Source organism: Notothenia rossii, assembly GCF_949606895.1.
Source record: "Notothenia rossii genome assembly, chromosome: 4".
NCBI classification, from domain to species: domain Eukaryota; kingdom Metazoa; phylum Chordata; class Actinopteri; order Perciformes; family Nototheniidae; genus Notothenia; species Notothenia rossii.
Window position 1 is genome coordinate 60,944,766 of NC_136902.1, and position 18,700 is coordinate 60,963,465.

Sequence of the window (18,700 nt, forward strand, 5' to 3'; positions counted from 1 at the left end):
ACACATCTGAAACTCCAGCTGTGGCTGCATGTCAAAGCTGCCAGGTTTGACAGCGAGACTATTTTCATTAAATCTTTGGCAAGTTCAGGACAGACTCTTTTCCTTGCAGGTGTTTACAGATATGAATCATACACTGCAATCAATCACTACATTATCCATGGCAGATTTGGTAACATTGGGAATGGCGGTCTTCAGGTTGGTTGAGCGTGACATAAACAGTGGTGTCGAGACACTGCAGTACTGTACATTACATTACATCACATGACTTGTTAGATGCTTTTATCCAAAGCGACTTACATACTCAATACTGTGGGCAATCCCCACAGGAGCAATTTGGGGTGAAGTGTCTCAGGGACACAACGACATGCTGACTGCAGTGGGGTTTGAACCTGTGACCCCCTGATCCCAACACAAACACACAACCCACTGCACCACATGCCTCCCGCAGTATAGTTTGTGGCGCTCCTAAAGATGCAATGTTTCTGTTTGGCTCTGTGCACACAAGTTGAACAATTATTTTGTCTTGTTTCAGGTAGAGGATGCCATGCTAATGTTTGACAAAACCACCAACCGACATAGAGGTAAGTTCAAATTCCACTGTTACATACTGCCATTTTTGTGTATAGAGAAATACTCCATTCTTCTTCTAGTTTTAGATCAATATCTTCCACCATTGAACTTTTTCCTGTGTCATATATATATATATATACTGTACACACAAATGGTCACCGCAGTAACAGCCACAACTATATTAGTAAGTGTATTTCCTACTTCCCTCAAGGTCAGATCCATTGTTGTTCATTACAGATGGCTTTCACTCTGCCCAGCAACCCATACTAAATCTGTTCCCTTATCGTTGTGATTCTCCACGCAGCTGACTGATACACACATATACACACGGACATGTCCGATCAACAGCACATGGCAATCCGGCCTGACAGCTAAACACACCACATAGGAGAACATTTATTTCCACTATCAATTTAATTAGCCTCATTTCCCCCTTCGGCCATTTTGCCCCTCCGATACGTCGATATGGATCTACACTGGCATTCTGGTGATTGCATGATGGAAGAGAGAGACATGGGGTGAGAAAGAATAAGAGGGTCAGTGAGGGAGGAGGCAGAAAATAAAAGGTGCCCCACAGTTGAATAGGAGGATGGAGATTGAAGGAGGGAGGCCTGTGTGGTCCGATAAGGGTTCAGATAGCTGATGCTGCAGAGCGACGGTGAGGCAGGATTGTTATCTTCCCCCCCTCCTTATCTGAAGGCCTTATCTGTGGCTTCGGCAGTGCAGCCCTCTGCCTGAAAACAGAGGACTTTACAAAGACACAGCAGAGAGGAGGAGACAGATACAGGAACAAGTCAGCTACTCAAGACCAACACAAGCTCAGGAGGGGTGGGTGGCTTCTGGAAAAGAAACACAATATAATATGACATGATCAGGAATAGATAGTGTCATTAAAAGGAGCAAAGTCAGTCTAAATATGTTTCTCTCATTAACTTAATCATTTCAGACTGGGTCTTATATCAATTCATTTGGTTAATCCTCTTTTTGATAGTGATGGGACAGTGACATCTACTTGGTGACTACAAAGGAAAGTTTGTTTGGCTCTATGAAACCTGATGTACTTATATGATTCTGTTTTCTTCAAGGTTGTATCTTCCTGGTCGAATGCACGTATTGTAAGTCGCTTTGGATAAAAGCGTCAGCTAAATGTCATGTAATGTAATGAAAGACGAGCCATTGCACAATCATACAGATTTGAAAAAAGACGATCCACTGATGGCCATAGATGGTTCTTGGCTTTGTCTGAAGTATCATTACCCTTTATTACGGAAAGCACAAACATTGCAATGGGCACATATTTCTTCAATTCTACGTAGCTTGTTGTTAAACTGGGAATTGTCTATTATTGACATGTCTTTGCGTCATGTATGATTATTCAAAAATATTTCATATCTTTGTGGAAGGCCACAATACAAACATCTCTGTTCTTTTTTAAACATTGAACTTTGATTTCACTAACTAGTCATTTTGTTTACACACATTATTGATAAGTGATGCTGTTCTGTGGCCGACAGTTGACTGTTCCTGGCCAGGACTGCAAATTATTCCAAACCAAAATAGCCCCAAAAAATATCCCACTGAACCGAAAGTCCGTTTGTCTGACAGAAAACAAACACCCACCAAATGACACTTGGACATGCAAATACACTCTCCCTCCAATTAACAGAAGCACATGGCTAATAATTATGCAGAATGAAATCACAGGACATTCCCTTCTCTCTTCAACACAACATTAAAATCAAGCTTTGGACCTGAAGTTCTTTCGTCTTTTAAAAATGTATGTTATTCCGAGGAACCCAAACAAGATAGCACAATCTTTGGTTTTTGTTTGGTCGGGTAACTTACGTACTTGCCATCGGTTAAATGTGCAAGTTATGCAACCAAAATAGTTGACTGTCCCGTGTTTGTTCTCAATCCTACTCTCTACAGACTTTGTTGCTCTTTAGACTATGCCACATGAAGGGAGTCTTACATATCTTGGTTTACGATAACGTTGGTTATATTATACAAATATTAGAGCATTACTCAAGTTCAGTGGTGATTGGTTTAGCGTTCATATATGTGACCCGCTCTATCGAAATCAGGCGGAAGTCACAACGGCTCATTTATTCAAAATAAACGTGGATTTGCGTAAAAAAATATTGTTTTGGGGTTCTGGTGTTTTGTTTGATTTTAAATGAACAAAGTCTTGGCTTGTTTAGGATATAAAACTTTTATTTCCAAAATCACACGATAAATACATTTTTGAAGATGGGAAGATGAAAGGCACCTCGCACTCAGCTCTTCCGCAGCGCCGCTCCCCTTCCCATCGCTGAACTGATTAATGTAAGGCATAGTAATCATAGATAACACGGCAGGGTCCGTTACAGTTTGTTTTCATCTGATTTCAAATAAACAAAGTCTTGGCTTTCAGAATATTAAACTTTTTTCTTCAAATTCAGATGATAAATACAACTTTGAAGCTTGTAACGACATAATTACAAGCGGAAAACGGAGTAACTTGACGTCACAGCAGGCATAACAATAGCCTGTGTTTCTCGTGAGGGTTTTCCCCGTGAAACAAACAATACACAAACGCAAAAATACACAAACACACACTCGCGAGCTTCCTATAGACCAGTAATCCAAACGAAAATATTTTCCCTCCGTAATACTTTGTTCATTTATTAGCTGTTAAAAAATCAATCAGATAGATGGATTCCAGAGAAGAGCAAACTTTGAAGGCCTTTTTCTCAAAATGATGACTCGGTGACAGTCATTATATAATGTGCATATTTTGCTGACACATTTGATTGGTTCACACCGGTTGGTAGTGGACCAACCTGAGGTAAAAATCAGCAGTGCATCTAGAAGGAGACCAAATTAGAAAAAAAACCTCTTATGTAGTTCCGTCAGACAACTCACGTGTTTCTTAATATGTTTATTATAAGCAGTATATAGTTTGAGTTTGGCGTCTAGGCTCGGGCCCCTTCAAGAACATTGAGTGATGATTAGATAACTATCCCCCGAGCCTACAGGTGGAAGCTGGGGTGGAAGCTGGGGTGGTGGTGTGGCAGGCAAGCGGCAGCGACATGAAACACAGCAGCAGGAACATCAACGTAGCAATAGCAAGTGAACACAGCAGTGGCAGCAGCAGCATGGGTGAGGCAGAGGCACGAAGACCTGGCAGCTTAAATAGAGCGGCATGTTTAGGAGAAGGTGTTTGGTTGGTTTTAAGAGGGACAAGGTGCGTCACGTGTTAATGTATCATTGGTGCTCCAGTTGACTGCCTGAACTAGCTCGCAGGCTCCGCCCCATTTGTGTTGAGTCCTTCAACATCCTTTTGTTTTTTTGTTGGTGACCTGTTGGTTTCTGTTGCTTCGACACTGCACCAACACTACTTAACAAACTCTCTTTACATTGCAGCCAGAAAAGTTGTTTTGATGAATATGAATAGTTACTTCAAACAACTATGAGTACAGAAATCTTTACCCTAAAATACTGCCTCAGTTTGAACCAGTTTACTGATGCTGTCCGATGTATCAATTGACAGAGTTGTGATTTATATGCTGACTGGGCAGCGCATAACTGCTTTGAGGTCCACAGTGTACAGTATATATTAGGTTTGTGATTTCAGCTCCAATACCTTTGGGATGCCCTCTGCATAAGTGCATATACAGTGGGGCAAAAAAGTATTTAGTCAGCCACCAATTGTGCAAGTTCTCCCACTTAAAAATATGAGAGAGGCCTGTAATTTTCATCCTAGGTATACCTCAACTATGAGAGACAAAATGAGAAAAAAAAATCCAGAAAATCACATTGTCTGATTTTTAATGAATTCATTTGCAAATTATGGTGGAAAATAAGTATTTGTTCACTTACAAACAAACAAGATTTCTGGCTCTCACAGACCTGTAACTTCTTCTTTAAGAGCTTCCTCTGTCCTCCACTTGTTAACTGTATTAATGGCACCTGTTTGAACTCGTTATCAGTATAAAAGACACCTGTCCACAACCTCAAACAGTCACACTCCAAACTCCACTATGGCCAAGACAAAAGAGCTGTCAAAGGACACCAGAAACTAAATTGTAGACCTGCACCAGGCTGGGAAGACTGAATCTGCAATAGGTAAGCAGCTTGGTGTGAAGAAATCAACTGTGGGAGCAATTATTAGAAAATGGAAGACATACAAGACCACTGATAATCTCCCTTGATCTGGGGCTCCATACAAGATCTCACCCCGTGGGGTCAAAATGATCACAAGAAAGGTGAGCAAAAATCCCAGAACCACACGGGGGGACCTAGTCAATGACCTGCAGAGAGCTGGGACCAAAGTAACAAAGGCTACCATCAGTAACACACTACGCCGCCAGGGACTCAAATCCTGCAGTGCCAGACGTGTCCCCCTGCTTAAGCCAGTGCATGTCCAGGCCCATCTGAAGTTTGCTTGAGAGCATTTAGATGATCCAGAAGAGGATTGGGAGAATGTCATATGGTCAGATGAAACCAAAATATAACTTTTTTGGTAAAAACTCAACTAGACGTGTTTGGAGGAGAAAGAAAGCTGAGTTGCATCCAAAGAACACCATACCTACTGTGAAACATGGGGGTGGAAACATCATGCTTTGGGGCTGTTTTTCTGCAAAGGGACCAGGACGACTGATCCGTGTAAAGGAAAGAATGAATGGGGCCATGTATCGTGAGATTTTGAGTGACAACCTCCTTCCATCAGCAAGGGCATTGAAGATGAAACGTGGCTGGGTCTTTCAGCATGACAATGATCCCAAACACACCGCCCGGGCAACGAAGGAGTGGCTTCGTAAGAAGCATTTCAAGGTCCTGGAGTGTCCTAGCCAGTCTCCAGATCTCAACCCCATAGAAAATCTTTGGAGGGAGTTGAAAGTCCGTGTTGCCCAGTGACAGCCCCAAAACATCACTGATCTAGAGGGGATCTGCATGGAGGAATGGGCCAAAATACCAGTAACAGTGTGTGAAAACCTTGTGAAGACTTACAGAAAACGTTTGACCTCTGTCATTGCCAACAAAGGGTACAGTATATAACAAAGTATTGAGATGAACCTTTGTTATTGACCAAATACTTATTTTCCACCATAATTTGCAAATAAATTCTTTAAAAATCAGATAATGTGATTTTCTGGATTTCTTTTTTTCTCATTTTGTCTCTCATAGTTGAGGTATACCTAGGATGAAAATTACAGGACTCATCTTTTTAAGTGGGAGAACTTGCACAATTGGTGGCTGACTAAATACTTTTTTGCCCCACTGTATATGTGAAGGATGTTTGAGAGAATGACAGTGGGGATGGGGGGATTGATCATCCTGTACACTGTAGGAGCAAGTTTTGAGTTCGCAATTCAGTGCCTTTGAAGAGCATGTGCAAGAGCATTTGAACAAATATGTTTCTAAATATATGTATGACATAACGTGAATTAGGGCTACCCTCAACCAAAGGTTACTTGGTGCTACTTTTAAAATATAATATAATACTGTTCAAATTAAGCTTTTGAAATATAAATACCATTTTACATGTGCAAAATGCATATGTGTCACAGTGCAAAGACAAAGCAATCCGCTCCTCAAATGCAAACAACAGAAACGGCAGTAATGCTTCTTAATATGTGTCCGAACAAGCGGCAATATGACAAGTGTGTATGTATTGACCAGCTAACCAATCTGAGCAGTATAAGTGATACTGTTAAGATAACAGAAGAAGGCTAAAGCAGGAGTGGTGTCGCTGTTGAAAATGGCTCATGCCACAATGATAGCAAACGGGATGTCATTTAACGTATAGTGAATAATATGTCCCTTGTATGCCTGGTTAATGTTTTTGGATGTTTAGGCTATATAAAGTAGGATGGTGTTCTAGCTACTTTTCAAACTCGACACATCTGATTCACAACTTTCTACTCTTCGTCGCACTCGCCATGAATTGTTGTTGTTAAAGTCAATACTACACCAGTTTATCCAACATTTTCTACAAAGGCTATGATGTGTTCGCACATCAGCAAAGGATATTGTCAAATTCAGTGAGCTGTGTTCTGTAAGCCCTCCATTTGATTAAATTGTCTGCTGACAAATATAAAGCCTGCATATTTGAGCGGTAGTTTGTAGAAAAAACACATTCCACCATTAGCACAAAGGCGATCTAAGGAGCGGATGGCATTCTGTCTGGCCTGCTATCTGGTGGGCTCCCAGCATGACTGCGCTGATTGTTCCCCCCCTCGGCTGTCTGGGAGGTCTGGGGGAGCAGCTGCATCTCAGGGAAAGAAACGTGATACGGAAATAACTCTTATAAATAATAAAGCTTTGGTAATAACCAGCTGATTTTGACCTTGCCCGCTACCATTATCTGTGGCCAGTAATGATTTCAACACTACCTGTGATTGGCACATGAATTATTAAGCTACTTCCTTCTTCAGAATTTGGCACAGTTGGGTGCCAATTTCAAGAAATGTTTTGATGCTACCACCGCCCTATTCATCTCTCATCATGCAGGAATACCTGCACTTTAAGGCTAACTGGGGCGGTTATGGGTCTGTCAATGTCACAACCATCCGTCTGTTTTCCTATTAGGTGTAACTGACCCGCCCGGTTCCTGCTCTTTACTGTACAGTTTGTCACTGGAGACAACATTTATTTAACTGAGGGAATCTCCAGCCCTTCTTTACTTTTGAACAGCTGTTTTCTAATGTCATCACTTATTATTAATCAGCTGTAACAAAAACAATTGTCATCAGGCAACTATACAAAACATATCTAAAATATATTACACAAATACTGTATTAATAGTTTAAGAAAATGTTACAGAACATGCCCAAACCAAGAATTTGCCCACCCTAATTAGGCCGTAATTGGTCATCTGAGTGGAAGTAAGGAACTATTTTAAACCTTTTTCTTTAATATTTCCTACTTTTTTTCTGTCATTTTACATGTGAAAACTGCAACACTATCAATGCCTACAACAAGCTGTTAGCAAATATTTGCTGTTGAACAAAGGCATTTATAATCACATCCTAACATCAGCTAAGGCTGTCTTTTGACACTGTTTGTGTGGGTTGCAACATCCTATTCATGTAAAATAATTGATGATTGGATTGATTTCTCACAGTATTCCTTTTTTTACCTACATGTTTTGTCTCAAAAGGTGAAAAATAATACTTGCTCTCTGAACAGAATGCAACGGCCTTTGGGTATAACTGGAGTTTTCAATGCACAATATATACAGAATGGTTCTGTGTGTGTTATAATTAGGGGTCTAGGAGTGTGGTCACAGATGCATAGAAGTCATATGTATGTAGAAGGTGAATACAAAAAATACTATGATAAATAACATTGTAAAGTGTCTTGCATCAGCTGTAACAGTTTAAGGAGTCCCCAATTATGTTTAATTGAATAGACATCCATAAGTAAAACATTGACACAAGTAATACCCAAATTCTCAAATAAATCTGTTTCAAGTTTGAAGGCTTTATTGTCATTGCACATTAGCTACAGTGTAGATATGTCAATGAAAAACTTAAGTCACAGGCTCCTCCAATAGTGCAATGTATTTAGGACATAGAACAAATAGAACAGATAAAATAGTGTAATAGAAGGTTTTGAGATGTGCAATTAAATACAAATAAAGTAGAAATAGTGCAAGAATAGTCTATATACAAGTAAATTATATATTAGATAAATAATTTTCAAAATGCAACCAGATGAATGTTTATGGATTTTCTTTAAAATGTTCATGTGTTTAATAGTCTTATGGCCTGTGGGATGAAACTGTCTCTGAGTCTGGTGGTTTTAGTCCGGACGGCAGCAGACAAAACAGTTTGTGACTGGGGTGATGGGGGTCTTTTATAATCCTGATGGCTTTCTTCCTGAGCCGCTGCGATTAAAGGTCCTCCATGGATGGCAGCTCCGTCCTGGTGATGTTCTGTGCAGTTTTCACCACCCTCTGTAGAGTCTTACGATTGAGGGCGGTGCAGCTGCCGTACCAGGCCGTGATGCAGCCAGTCAGGATACTCTCTATGGTGCACCTGAGGAAGGTCAGGATGCTCTCTATGGTGCAGCTGTAGAAGGTCAGGATCCTCTCTATGGTGCACCTGTAGAAGGTCAGGATCCTCTCTATGGTGCACCTGTAGAGTGTCAGGATCCTCTCTATGGTGCACCTGTAGAGTGTCAGGATCCTCTCTATGGTGCACCTGTAGAAGGTCAGGATGCTCTCTATGGTCGCTTTCACACCAAGTACTTTGCCGTACTTAGTGCCGGAACTTATTACCCCAGGGCACTAAGTACCAATGGAGTACTTTTCCCTGAGGGAAGATTACGCAAATGAGCCGCTGACGTCACTTCGTCTTCTTCTGCTTTGGGTTTACTGGCAGGCCGCAAACAACTTCACGGCGTATACTGCCACCCGAGGTCCCCGGCCGGAAATCCCCGGAGTTGGGGAGTAAATCGTCAGAACGCTGACACCTCCTTATCTCCACCGCTCCCATGTTTTCTTTTGTGTTGCCATAAGTTAGTCTCTCTGCATTTGTGCGCGGGGCTAATTCTAATAATGCTAATGCCAGCAAATACAATGGCGGGTTCAAAAAACTTTTCAGAGTTTTACGGGCGTGGTTTGCAATTCGCCCAGCCAATAGAAATTGGTACTTTTTTGGTACCACCTCTCTAGCAGGCACTGAAAATGGGGGTAAAAGTTCCCGGCACTAAGTACTTTTTGGTGTGAACGCGAATTCAGGGGTGCTAACGGAACTAAACGGGAAAAGTATGGGGGAAAAGTACTCCGGTTTGAGCGTGCCTTATGGTGCACCTGTAGAAGTTGTAGAGTATCCTGGAGTCCATGTTGAACCTCCTCAGCCTGCGGAGGAAGAAGAGCCACTGTCAAGCTGTTTTGGAGATGGTGGTGGTGGTGTGAAGAGTCCATGTCAGGTCCTCAGTGATGTGGACACAGAGGAACCTGAAGCTGCTGACTCTCTCCACCGCAGTCCCGTTGATGGCAATGGGGGCGTGTCCCTCTCTCTGCTGCTTCCTGTAATCCACAATCAGCTCCTTGGTTTTGCTGGCGTTGAGATGGATGTTGTTCTCCTGGCACCAATATGTCAGGTTTTCGACCTCCTCTCTGTACGCCGTCTCGTCACCGTTGGTGATCAGGTCGATGACGGTTTTGTCGTCAGCAAACTTCACGATGGTGTTGGAGCTGTGTGTAGAGGAGAGGGCTGAGCACGCAGCCTTGAGGGGCTACGGTGTTGAGGATCAGGGTGGAGTATGTGATGTTTCCCACCCGTATGGCCTGGGGTCTGCCCGTCAGGAAGAGGGCAGTGTGGCTGGTGAGGGCTATGGCGTCGTCTGTGGACCTGTTTGCTCTGTAGGCAAACTGCAGGGGGTCCAGAGAGTCAGGGAGGGAGGAGGTGATGAAGGTTTTGACTAACCGCTCAAAGCACTTCATTATGATGGAGGTGAGTGCTACGGGGCGGTAGTTATTGAGGCTGGTGATTTTTGACTTTTTGGGGACAGGACCGATGGTGGAGTATTTGAAACATGTGGGGACAACAGACTGCAGCACAGCAGGGACCTGTTGAAGATGTCTGTGAACACCTCTGCCAGCTGAACTGCACACACCCTGAGAACGCGGTCAGGGATTCTACCTTTGCAAATTGATAACTGAAACACCTTCAGCAGACCTCAGGCTACAATGCTAACTCTGAGCTGATCGTCCATGTTGCAGGAGTGATTAAACATTTGTTTGGCACTGAATCTCTTTCAGTCTTTCATCTTTTCTCCTGATCACTCTTTTCTTCATCTTTGTCTCCAGACTCTTTCAGAGTACGTAATCTCTGTTTTTCTCTGTCAGTAACCCTCTCTGCTCACTGCCCTCCTCCCATAGTTTGTCCGTCTCCCCCTTCTGTTACTTTTGTCAAAACATTTTACTGGGCCCAGTGGACATGAATAAAGAGAAATGCGTGACACAGAAGCACATTTTTCAGGCTGATTATAAATATTATGGATTCCTAATTGTATTTTGTTTCCGCCCTATGTTTTCTCAATTAAGCACTGATGGCTAGTTTATCTTGTCGGATTACTTTGCTTTTCACTATGTCCTTTCCATCGATCTATCATTGGACTGTAGCTCCACTTTAGAAGGCGCTAGCCCCTCCAGTACTACAAACCTTGATCTTGGGAAACGACCTTGAAGTAATTATTTCAAACAAGGAGCTGTTGAATCTGGCTCTGCCGTCTACAGTGGAGAGCCAAGTATTGATAACGTTCTTTCCAATGCACCTAATTACAGCTGCCAAAAGCAGCGGCTTGCTTAATGGATCTCCCCAAGGGCAAGGTGATGGACAATCTCTACACCCTCTTCATACATCAATGCCCATCTCCTCTCCTCTGCACTTGCGTATGTGCGTTTGCTGGATAGAGGCTTGAAGGCGATAATTAAAAGACTGAGTTGTTCCCCGTGTGTCAGTACATGTCCGTCTGACCGATGCTGTTTGGCAGGCTGCTGTAGCCCCAGGGGTGACCTGTTTGTCTACTTATCAACTTGTCCAGAAAGAGAAAGTGGCAGATGGAGAGATGGAGGTCAAGAACACAGAGCCTCAAGAAGTCCAGCCTTTAAAAGGATGGGGAGGAAGAGAGGGGGGTGTGAACAAAGAGGTGCTGTACATGTAACTGCAGAGAGAAAAGTGTGAGCAATGATCAGAAAAGTCATGGGTACACATGTATTTGTCATATTTGAGGGATGAAGATAAGTTAACCAAGAAGGCTTTCAAAATACAATCAAATCAAAACAGCAGCCTTCTTCACTACAATATTTTACCATTCATTTTGTTGGTCTGTTAAAAGATCTAAATAATGCATTCAATGCATTAATATAACTTCAAATGACTATTTTCAATTTTATTTCATTAATTCATTCTGAGTTGTATACTCAAGGCTGATTGGTCCATTTTGAACTGTTGCTAAGAAAGCACCGTTACAGTCATATCAATCAGAAAGGTTTCTAAATAGGTGGATCAGGAGAAAAAGACAGAGAATCTTTTTTCCTGAAACTTTCCAAATCTCTTAACACACTGGGGACACATATGTATAAAAGACATGAAAAGTGGATTTAGCATAATAGGTGACCTTTAAGTTACGTTGCTGTCACTGCAGATCCAGTCACTTCGCATCGGGAACCTACTCACCCTGTCGGTGTTATTTTTGCATTAATGACCGGCTCGCTGCACGTTATCTCTTTAAGATAAAGCAATGCCTACCTTAGAGTATAAAGTCCCTTTCCTCTACGTTACCATTTCTACAACTCTGTGACATATTTTGCTAGATCCTTCTTGACAGATTTACCGTGTCTAACTCTTGTGCTTTGATGTCTTGTCTCTAAACACCCAGCAAAAATGCATTACAGCAAAACATCAGGAATGTCTTGTAATTTGGAGATATTGATGCCATTATTCACCAACAATCGTGGCATGTGGTCATTTGTATTAGAATTTTACCAAGCATTAACTAATTATGTGTTTTATGTTCAATACTGTGGGTTTGGGCAAATAAACTGATGCTTGATGACTTTACCTGTAACGGAGGTGATCTCTGGGGCCGTAGATCACGGTCTCCGTTACATATTATATAGCTTCACTATTGGCGAAGCATATTCATTTGTTCCACGGTAAAACATTTCATAGGAAGCATTTGATTTATAAAAGATGACAAGAGCTTGTGTGGCATTCAAACCCGTTTCTTGAATGGTTGACGTCAGTATGAGAAACACATATTGGGCCTTGGTGTCGGGGGGCTGGATTGGCACAAACAAAGTGTGATTAGCGATTCTAGTAATTTATAAGCTCTGTAGACTAAGCAATATACATTTCTGTTATATATTTGTCATGTCATCCCTGCAGTAGTTAACATCATAACACTCACCTCCACCTGTTCTCCCGTCTCCGGTCGAGTCTGTTTTATCGTTCCGGGTGGGGTTATTGAGCAGGATGGAGGCAGGGGTGGTTTTATATCGTGTACATTGATGTTGTTTGTTTGTAATATTTGTCCTTTCATACATGAATTAGGTATAATTGAATTAATGGGTGTTTGTTATTTTCATGTAATGTTTAGTTTTCTTAAACTGGTTTCATTATCTGAGCTAACCATCTTTGCACATACCACCCCTTTTGGTGGTACAGTCTGATTGTTGGGCCTATAAAAAGTGGCGTGTTAAGCTCATTGAGACGGGGATAGTGCTGGAGACAGTCATATGGATGATTGATGCTGTTAATACGACTGTTAATCATGTGCCAATGATTAATAAATTACCACACTGGGTTGTATTTGGACGTTCTGCCTCTGCCTCCTTACTTTGGTCGGGCCGCTCATTTGTCAGCTTCACATTACCTATACCTTAAAAATGTAAGACACATGAAACCAGACATCACATTTGCACGCACATGTGATCAGTGAAAGGTCCGATGAGGTATCTTAATTTCTAACACAATGGACCACTATCAACCCTTAAATATATATCTAAGTATTTCTTGTCACTTTCTCAGACAGGTACCCCCTTCTAAGCTGCAGTGTGTTTATAACCACTGTGTGTTTGATATGGAGCACATCCTCCTTTTATCACTGTCACTTCTGATGAAGCAAATTATGAAGCATCATGAAGGTACACCCATTCATATCTCATTCTTCTGTTATATCTTCCACACATTCTGTAAAAACCTGCGTCTGCTGTTCCACTGTGGAGGAAAATGAATATAGGCCCTGCTCGTATAAAGAACCGTCTTTGGCGAGAGCAGAATGTCACCTGCTGACTGCATATTGTCATTGTGAAGCCCATAGGGAAAGAACCAGGCAAACAATGAATTGTGTTTATCATCATTACTGTGTGTCATCTTGATGCAAGTTATTGATGTTTGTGTAATAGAAAGAGTGATGAGTATTGAAGCTAATACAGACAGTAAATAAATGCATTCCTTTTTCCGTCCATTTTCTGAATTTGCTCTTCACATTTCTTACATTTTATGCAACAGAATAAACGTTTTAACAAAATTGGCAAGTCATTTTCAAGGGAAAGGGACATACAAGATTAGGATTCAAATTGTAAAACAGAAGGTTTTTTTTTTACAAGAAAAAGGCTTTGAGGATATAAACTTCACAATGTGTTTAGCAAATGTAAATCTTAGGTAACAAATGTGGCTTGCATTGCTGGATTTATAGTTTTTCAGATCCAATAAAGAACATCTGCTTAAAATCTCTGGATGTTTTCTGGAATACACAATGGTTTGAATAGTTCTGTTCACATCTTTGGTAACAAGAGAGACTTAACATTGTTTCATGAAATTAAAATGAAGCACTGCTACTCAATAAAAAATGTATTTACCATAAACTGACATGTTTTGGTGCGGACTGAATTCACACCAGCGATGAACCGCTCCAGAGCTCACTCAAGCGGTCCGAGACCACCTCTTTTAGGCGGACCAGAGTCCGGTTGTTTAGTTCACTTCAGAGGTCTCGGACTGCGATCAAACCAACCCAAACGAACCGCACCAAGGGGTTAAACGCACCAGGGTTCGATTCAAACGGACTAAACAAGGCTGGTGTGAATACGACCTTAGACTGTCGGAGGACTTTTACACCTCTTTTTTCCTTCTTGTCTTTCCTTATCTCTATGCTCGCATAATGCATGCTTCTAACTCAGCATTAAGGGCATTGTCCCCATTTTTTCCCCTGTCTTTCACCTGGCAGATTGCCAGCATTAAAGGTGACGTCTGGATCATGAGTCATGCCTGAGTCTGTTGTCATGGTCCTGGCTGACACCCATGTTATTAAAATCTTCGGCTGCACCTGGAAGATTTTTAACACCCTTGATTTATCTTTATGTACTTTCACATTATCAATTTTTTCATTTGTGTCAATTTGTTACCTTTTTCAAATCCTTACACACGATACTTATTGCTCGTCTGTCCATCCTGGGAAAGGGATCCCCCCTCTGTTGCTCACACAATTTTCCTCGCAGAAATTATGGTGTTTCCTGGGAGTTTGTCCTACTCTACTGCAAGGGTCTAAGGACAGAGGGTTTCATATACTGTAAAAATTGTAAAGCCTCATGAGAAAAATGTATCTTTTTTTTTATATAGAGCTATATAAATAAAAAAATTATCAATACAAGAACTGAAAATATCACCTCATTTGACGTGCTTTTGAAATGATCTCTGTCATCAGTTTTCATTCCTTTCCTTCATCTTCAGTAACGGATTCCACTCCAATCAGTTGCTCAATAAATGCTGCTTTTTTAATTTTTCTCGTGGCTTCTTGGGGGTATCAGTTTCCAGATAAATATATCCCCCAACAGGAGTGTGTATGTCTGCTTCACACTGAATAGTGAGAGGAATCTGTTATTAGGTCCCACTGATTTACAGTTATGTTTGTGTTGGTTTGGATTTGTTAAGCTTCTTCGTAATCATGTGCTTGGTGGAATTCAGCTATTGTTCAAGAAAATGATGCTCTAAACACCCAGGGAGAACAATCAATAAACAAACAGTATAAACTATTACAGACGGATGCATGCATGGGGAAGTGCAACTACATGACTTCATCTAAAAATCAGTAGGTGTTAATAGTTTTGTGGGATGTGGCGCTTATGGTTTCACTAAGCTTCTGTTTAACTGATCGCTGTGGAAAGATATAGGCAGAGGGATCAGTGTTTGAAGGGCACGGTCATCAAAATCCAATTTATTTCATCTCTGTATACCTGCAAAGGGCTATTAAAGGAAATTGTAGGGAGAGTGTGTATAATGGTGTGTTTAACCTCAGGCTCTAGGGGACAGCTGTTTGACTATAAGCAGATTCCGGACGAGGCGCAAATCAAATTATGAAAATGACAGCCGGTGACATATCCAGACAGAGAGGCCACTCAGGTGAATGAAGGAAGCCGCAAAATGTGGAAATATATACACAATATGTGTTTGCTTTTTATACAAACTCATATGCAGTTAGATATTATTTAACTGGCAACATATTCTATTTTTCCTTGCAGCCAATGACGTTGATACAGCTTAAGGACTGAGCTTGATAATGAGTCGTCTCCAAAATTAATTCAATGGCCTATTAGTTTGAGTCCACAGTTACATGGCTGTGACTCAGGATTTTTTACCCAGTCTTTTTGGTGCACATATGCGCGAGCAAAACAGTTTGATTTACATGTCTTGAGTATGTTATTTCTATCAATTGTATACCAAGGATTATCTCTAATGCTTGACAATACATTAACAAATATCTTGGTTTGGGTATTTTTTGCTCTGTTATCCTTCACTCCTGTGTCTGAGGGCTGTTGTCCACACACACGCATACACACAGAGCAGAGTGGAACAAAGCAGAGACAGAAACAGCATTTTTCTAGGAAAGATTAATCTGTCCCCTGGACAATATTGTAATACCATTTTTAAAAACAACACCCTGAAGAAGTTCAGTTGTCAACAATGTGTTGACATATTGCAGCAGGTTAGGGAAATGAACTCAACACTCTTTGCGACTGTCTTCCTTTTTATGAAATTACACTGGAGCTGTTCCTGCCATCAGAAGAAGGAATATCTCACCTCGATGTTACTAAAGCTTAAATAGTTTTAGGCAACATTGAACTACAGCAGCAGTGAATGTAAACCAACCAGAAAGCCTCTGGTCTAATAAGCTCAGCAAACTTAAATGCTAAAGGAAACCAAGTTAAAAACCGTAGTTATAGTAACAAGGTACAAACATTTGTTTGCAGACACATTACCTTTTGTCTGTACAAGCCACCACCAATGCTGCACGTAGCTGCTACATTTTATTGTTCACCATTTAGATCCATAAGCAGTGTTTTTTTATTGTTATACTTACTTACCCAATAGGTTTGCCGGTGTACTATCTCTCTTTTCTGCCTCTCCCTCTTCCTAGTTCTCATATCCCTTGGTAGCAGATTAACTACAGCAGTTTAAAGCTCAGTCTCTTGTCACGGATGTTGGCTTTGAGATTTAAATGAGCTCTCTGTGGTGAGCGAAGTGAATTAAAAGGGAGAGGAAATGTAAACCTGAAGAGGCCTCAAAAATGTATGTCATCCCTAATGGGAAAGAAAAAGCATGAAAAGAAGTGACACCCATTTGCAACTAACCAAATTGCATCAGTGAGTCTGGACAAACACTGCATGCAGCCAGAAATAGTATGAACTCCTTAAACGCGGGCAAAAATCCTTGATTATGCGGGCTAAATTCCTTGATTATGCGGGCTAAAATCCTTGATTATGCGATTAAAAATGCGGGGTTTTTATGTGATTTTATGCGGTGAAATTGCGGGAAGTTGCGAAATATGCGGAAAGTTGCGAAATATGCTAAATATGCGGGGGAAAAGAATAACAATTTTTTTAAATATTGGGCTGTCTTATTTATTCTCTCTCACACACAACCTGCCACTAACGTTAAACCCCTTTACTATTCAATTAAACACATTCAATCTTTATTTATTGTAAAAGCAATTGGACTTTTTTAATCTCACACACACACACACACCCCCCCCCCCACACACACACACACACACACACACACTTCTCCGCCTCATTCCGTTTTCATTTACTCGTTCGTTATCTGACCAGCTTCAATCTTGTAGGCTACTCACCTCGTTTCTTGTAGCCCTCGAAAGGGTTTTGGAGGTTGATGCCTCGGTGAATGTGAGTTGTTTGGCTTTCTTGTCCGCAGCAGCAGAAAGCATTTTCGAATGTTTGAATGAATCAAAGTGGGTCGTCACCGTAGATTTTCTCTTATGCTCCAACACACAGTTGCACGGGGTGCAGAATAGTTTCCCCCCACTTTTTGCCCGGTCTTTAGTAGAAATGTTCGTCGGTAAATGAGATGGATTAGATTTTTTTCATCTTGGTGTTTTCTCTATCGTGTGAGCTCCACACGTTCACTCTATACAGTGTTGTTTACATTCTGTGATGCGCGAGCTGATGACGTCACGTCAAGATGAGTCAACTTTTTTTTTTCTCGACTTTGTGTGGAAAAATGCGGGGATTATGCAGCCTTTTGATAAATATGCGGCCTTTTAAAAATATGCGCCATTTTGCTGATTATGCGGTAAATTCTGCGATCGCAGAATCGCGTTTTTCTGGAGGGTCTAGTTATGTTTGTGGCAGTGCATACATTATTTTAGATATATTTCGAACTCTGACTTAATTTTAAGGACATTGCGGCCAGGGGTGTAGAGCTATTTTTTTTATTTGTAAAGCCTCCTTCACTTCATGAAATGGCTGCAGCATCAGGAGGCAGCCTCTGAGAAGTGCAGCACCAGCGCGTACACACCGCCTTCACTGTGTTCCCCACTGCAGGCTGCTACGTTTCAACCACACACACCTCTACACACACACACATCGAACGGCCCGATTATTTGAACTATTACTCGTTGTATGAAGGAAATGTCCGGTCACAAAGGTGCATGATGTGTGTGTGTGTGTATGTGCTCTGCTCAGCTCCGCTGTGTGTGTGTGTATGTTCGGTGTGTTTGTGTGTGTCCAACAACGGCATTTGTTTTCAAATTACCATGAACAGTAATTTACACACATCTGGCCAACTCCATAGGTATGTGGGTGTTCCCAAAAGAAGTTAGTTTAATCTTAATCTTGATGTAGTGCTAAATGCTGTCGGAGTGCACCGGAACGAACGCCCCGGTATGACGTTATTATGGCTGGGTAACAAGCCCAGGGGTCTCACTGACATTTCAGTTATATCAATATGTGTACAGTGGTCCTAATTTGTTTTAATTGTATCCTGGTTTTAAACTGTGTTAATATGTTTTGGATGCATATTGTTCTATTATTTGTTCAGGCTGTTACATACAAGTAGCCACTGTTGCCACCTATATTAGGCTATATGATATATTATATTAATATTTGTAAAGCGGTCCTAATTTTTTGTTTTAATTGTATCCTGGTTTTAAACGTTAATATGTTTTGGATGCATATTGGTAATTCTTCAGGCTGTTAAATACAATTAGCCTCTGTTGCCACCTGCTGGTGAGTACATATTCAAATCAGACAATCAGAATCGAATTGACAGAATTGACAACCGGTCCGCACATTTTTTTTTATGTATCTGCCGGTCCTTGGCACAATAAAGGTTGGGGA

General features: G+C 41.2%; 1 protein-coding gene across 6 annotated transcripts in view; it reads left to right on the top strand.

Moving 5' to 3' along the window:
- The window catches only part of LOC307035812 (RNA-binding protein Musashi homolog 2-like), a 232,643-nt gene that overhangs the window by 144,820 nt on the left and 69,123 nt on the right, over positions 1–18,700 (top strand). For all 6 annotated transcript variants that reach the window (XM_079675523.1, XM_079675525.1, XM_079675526.1 and 3 more), the window contains one exon: positions 533–581. In XM_079675523.1, coding sequence (XP_079531649.1) covers positions 533–581 — 49 coding nt within the window. The remainder of the gene's footprint in view (positions 1–532; positions 582–18,700) is intronic.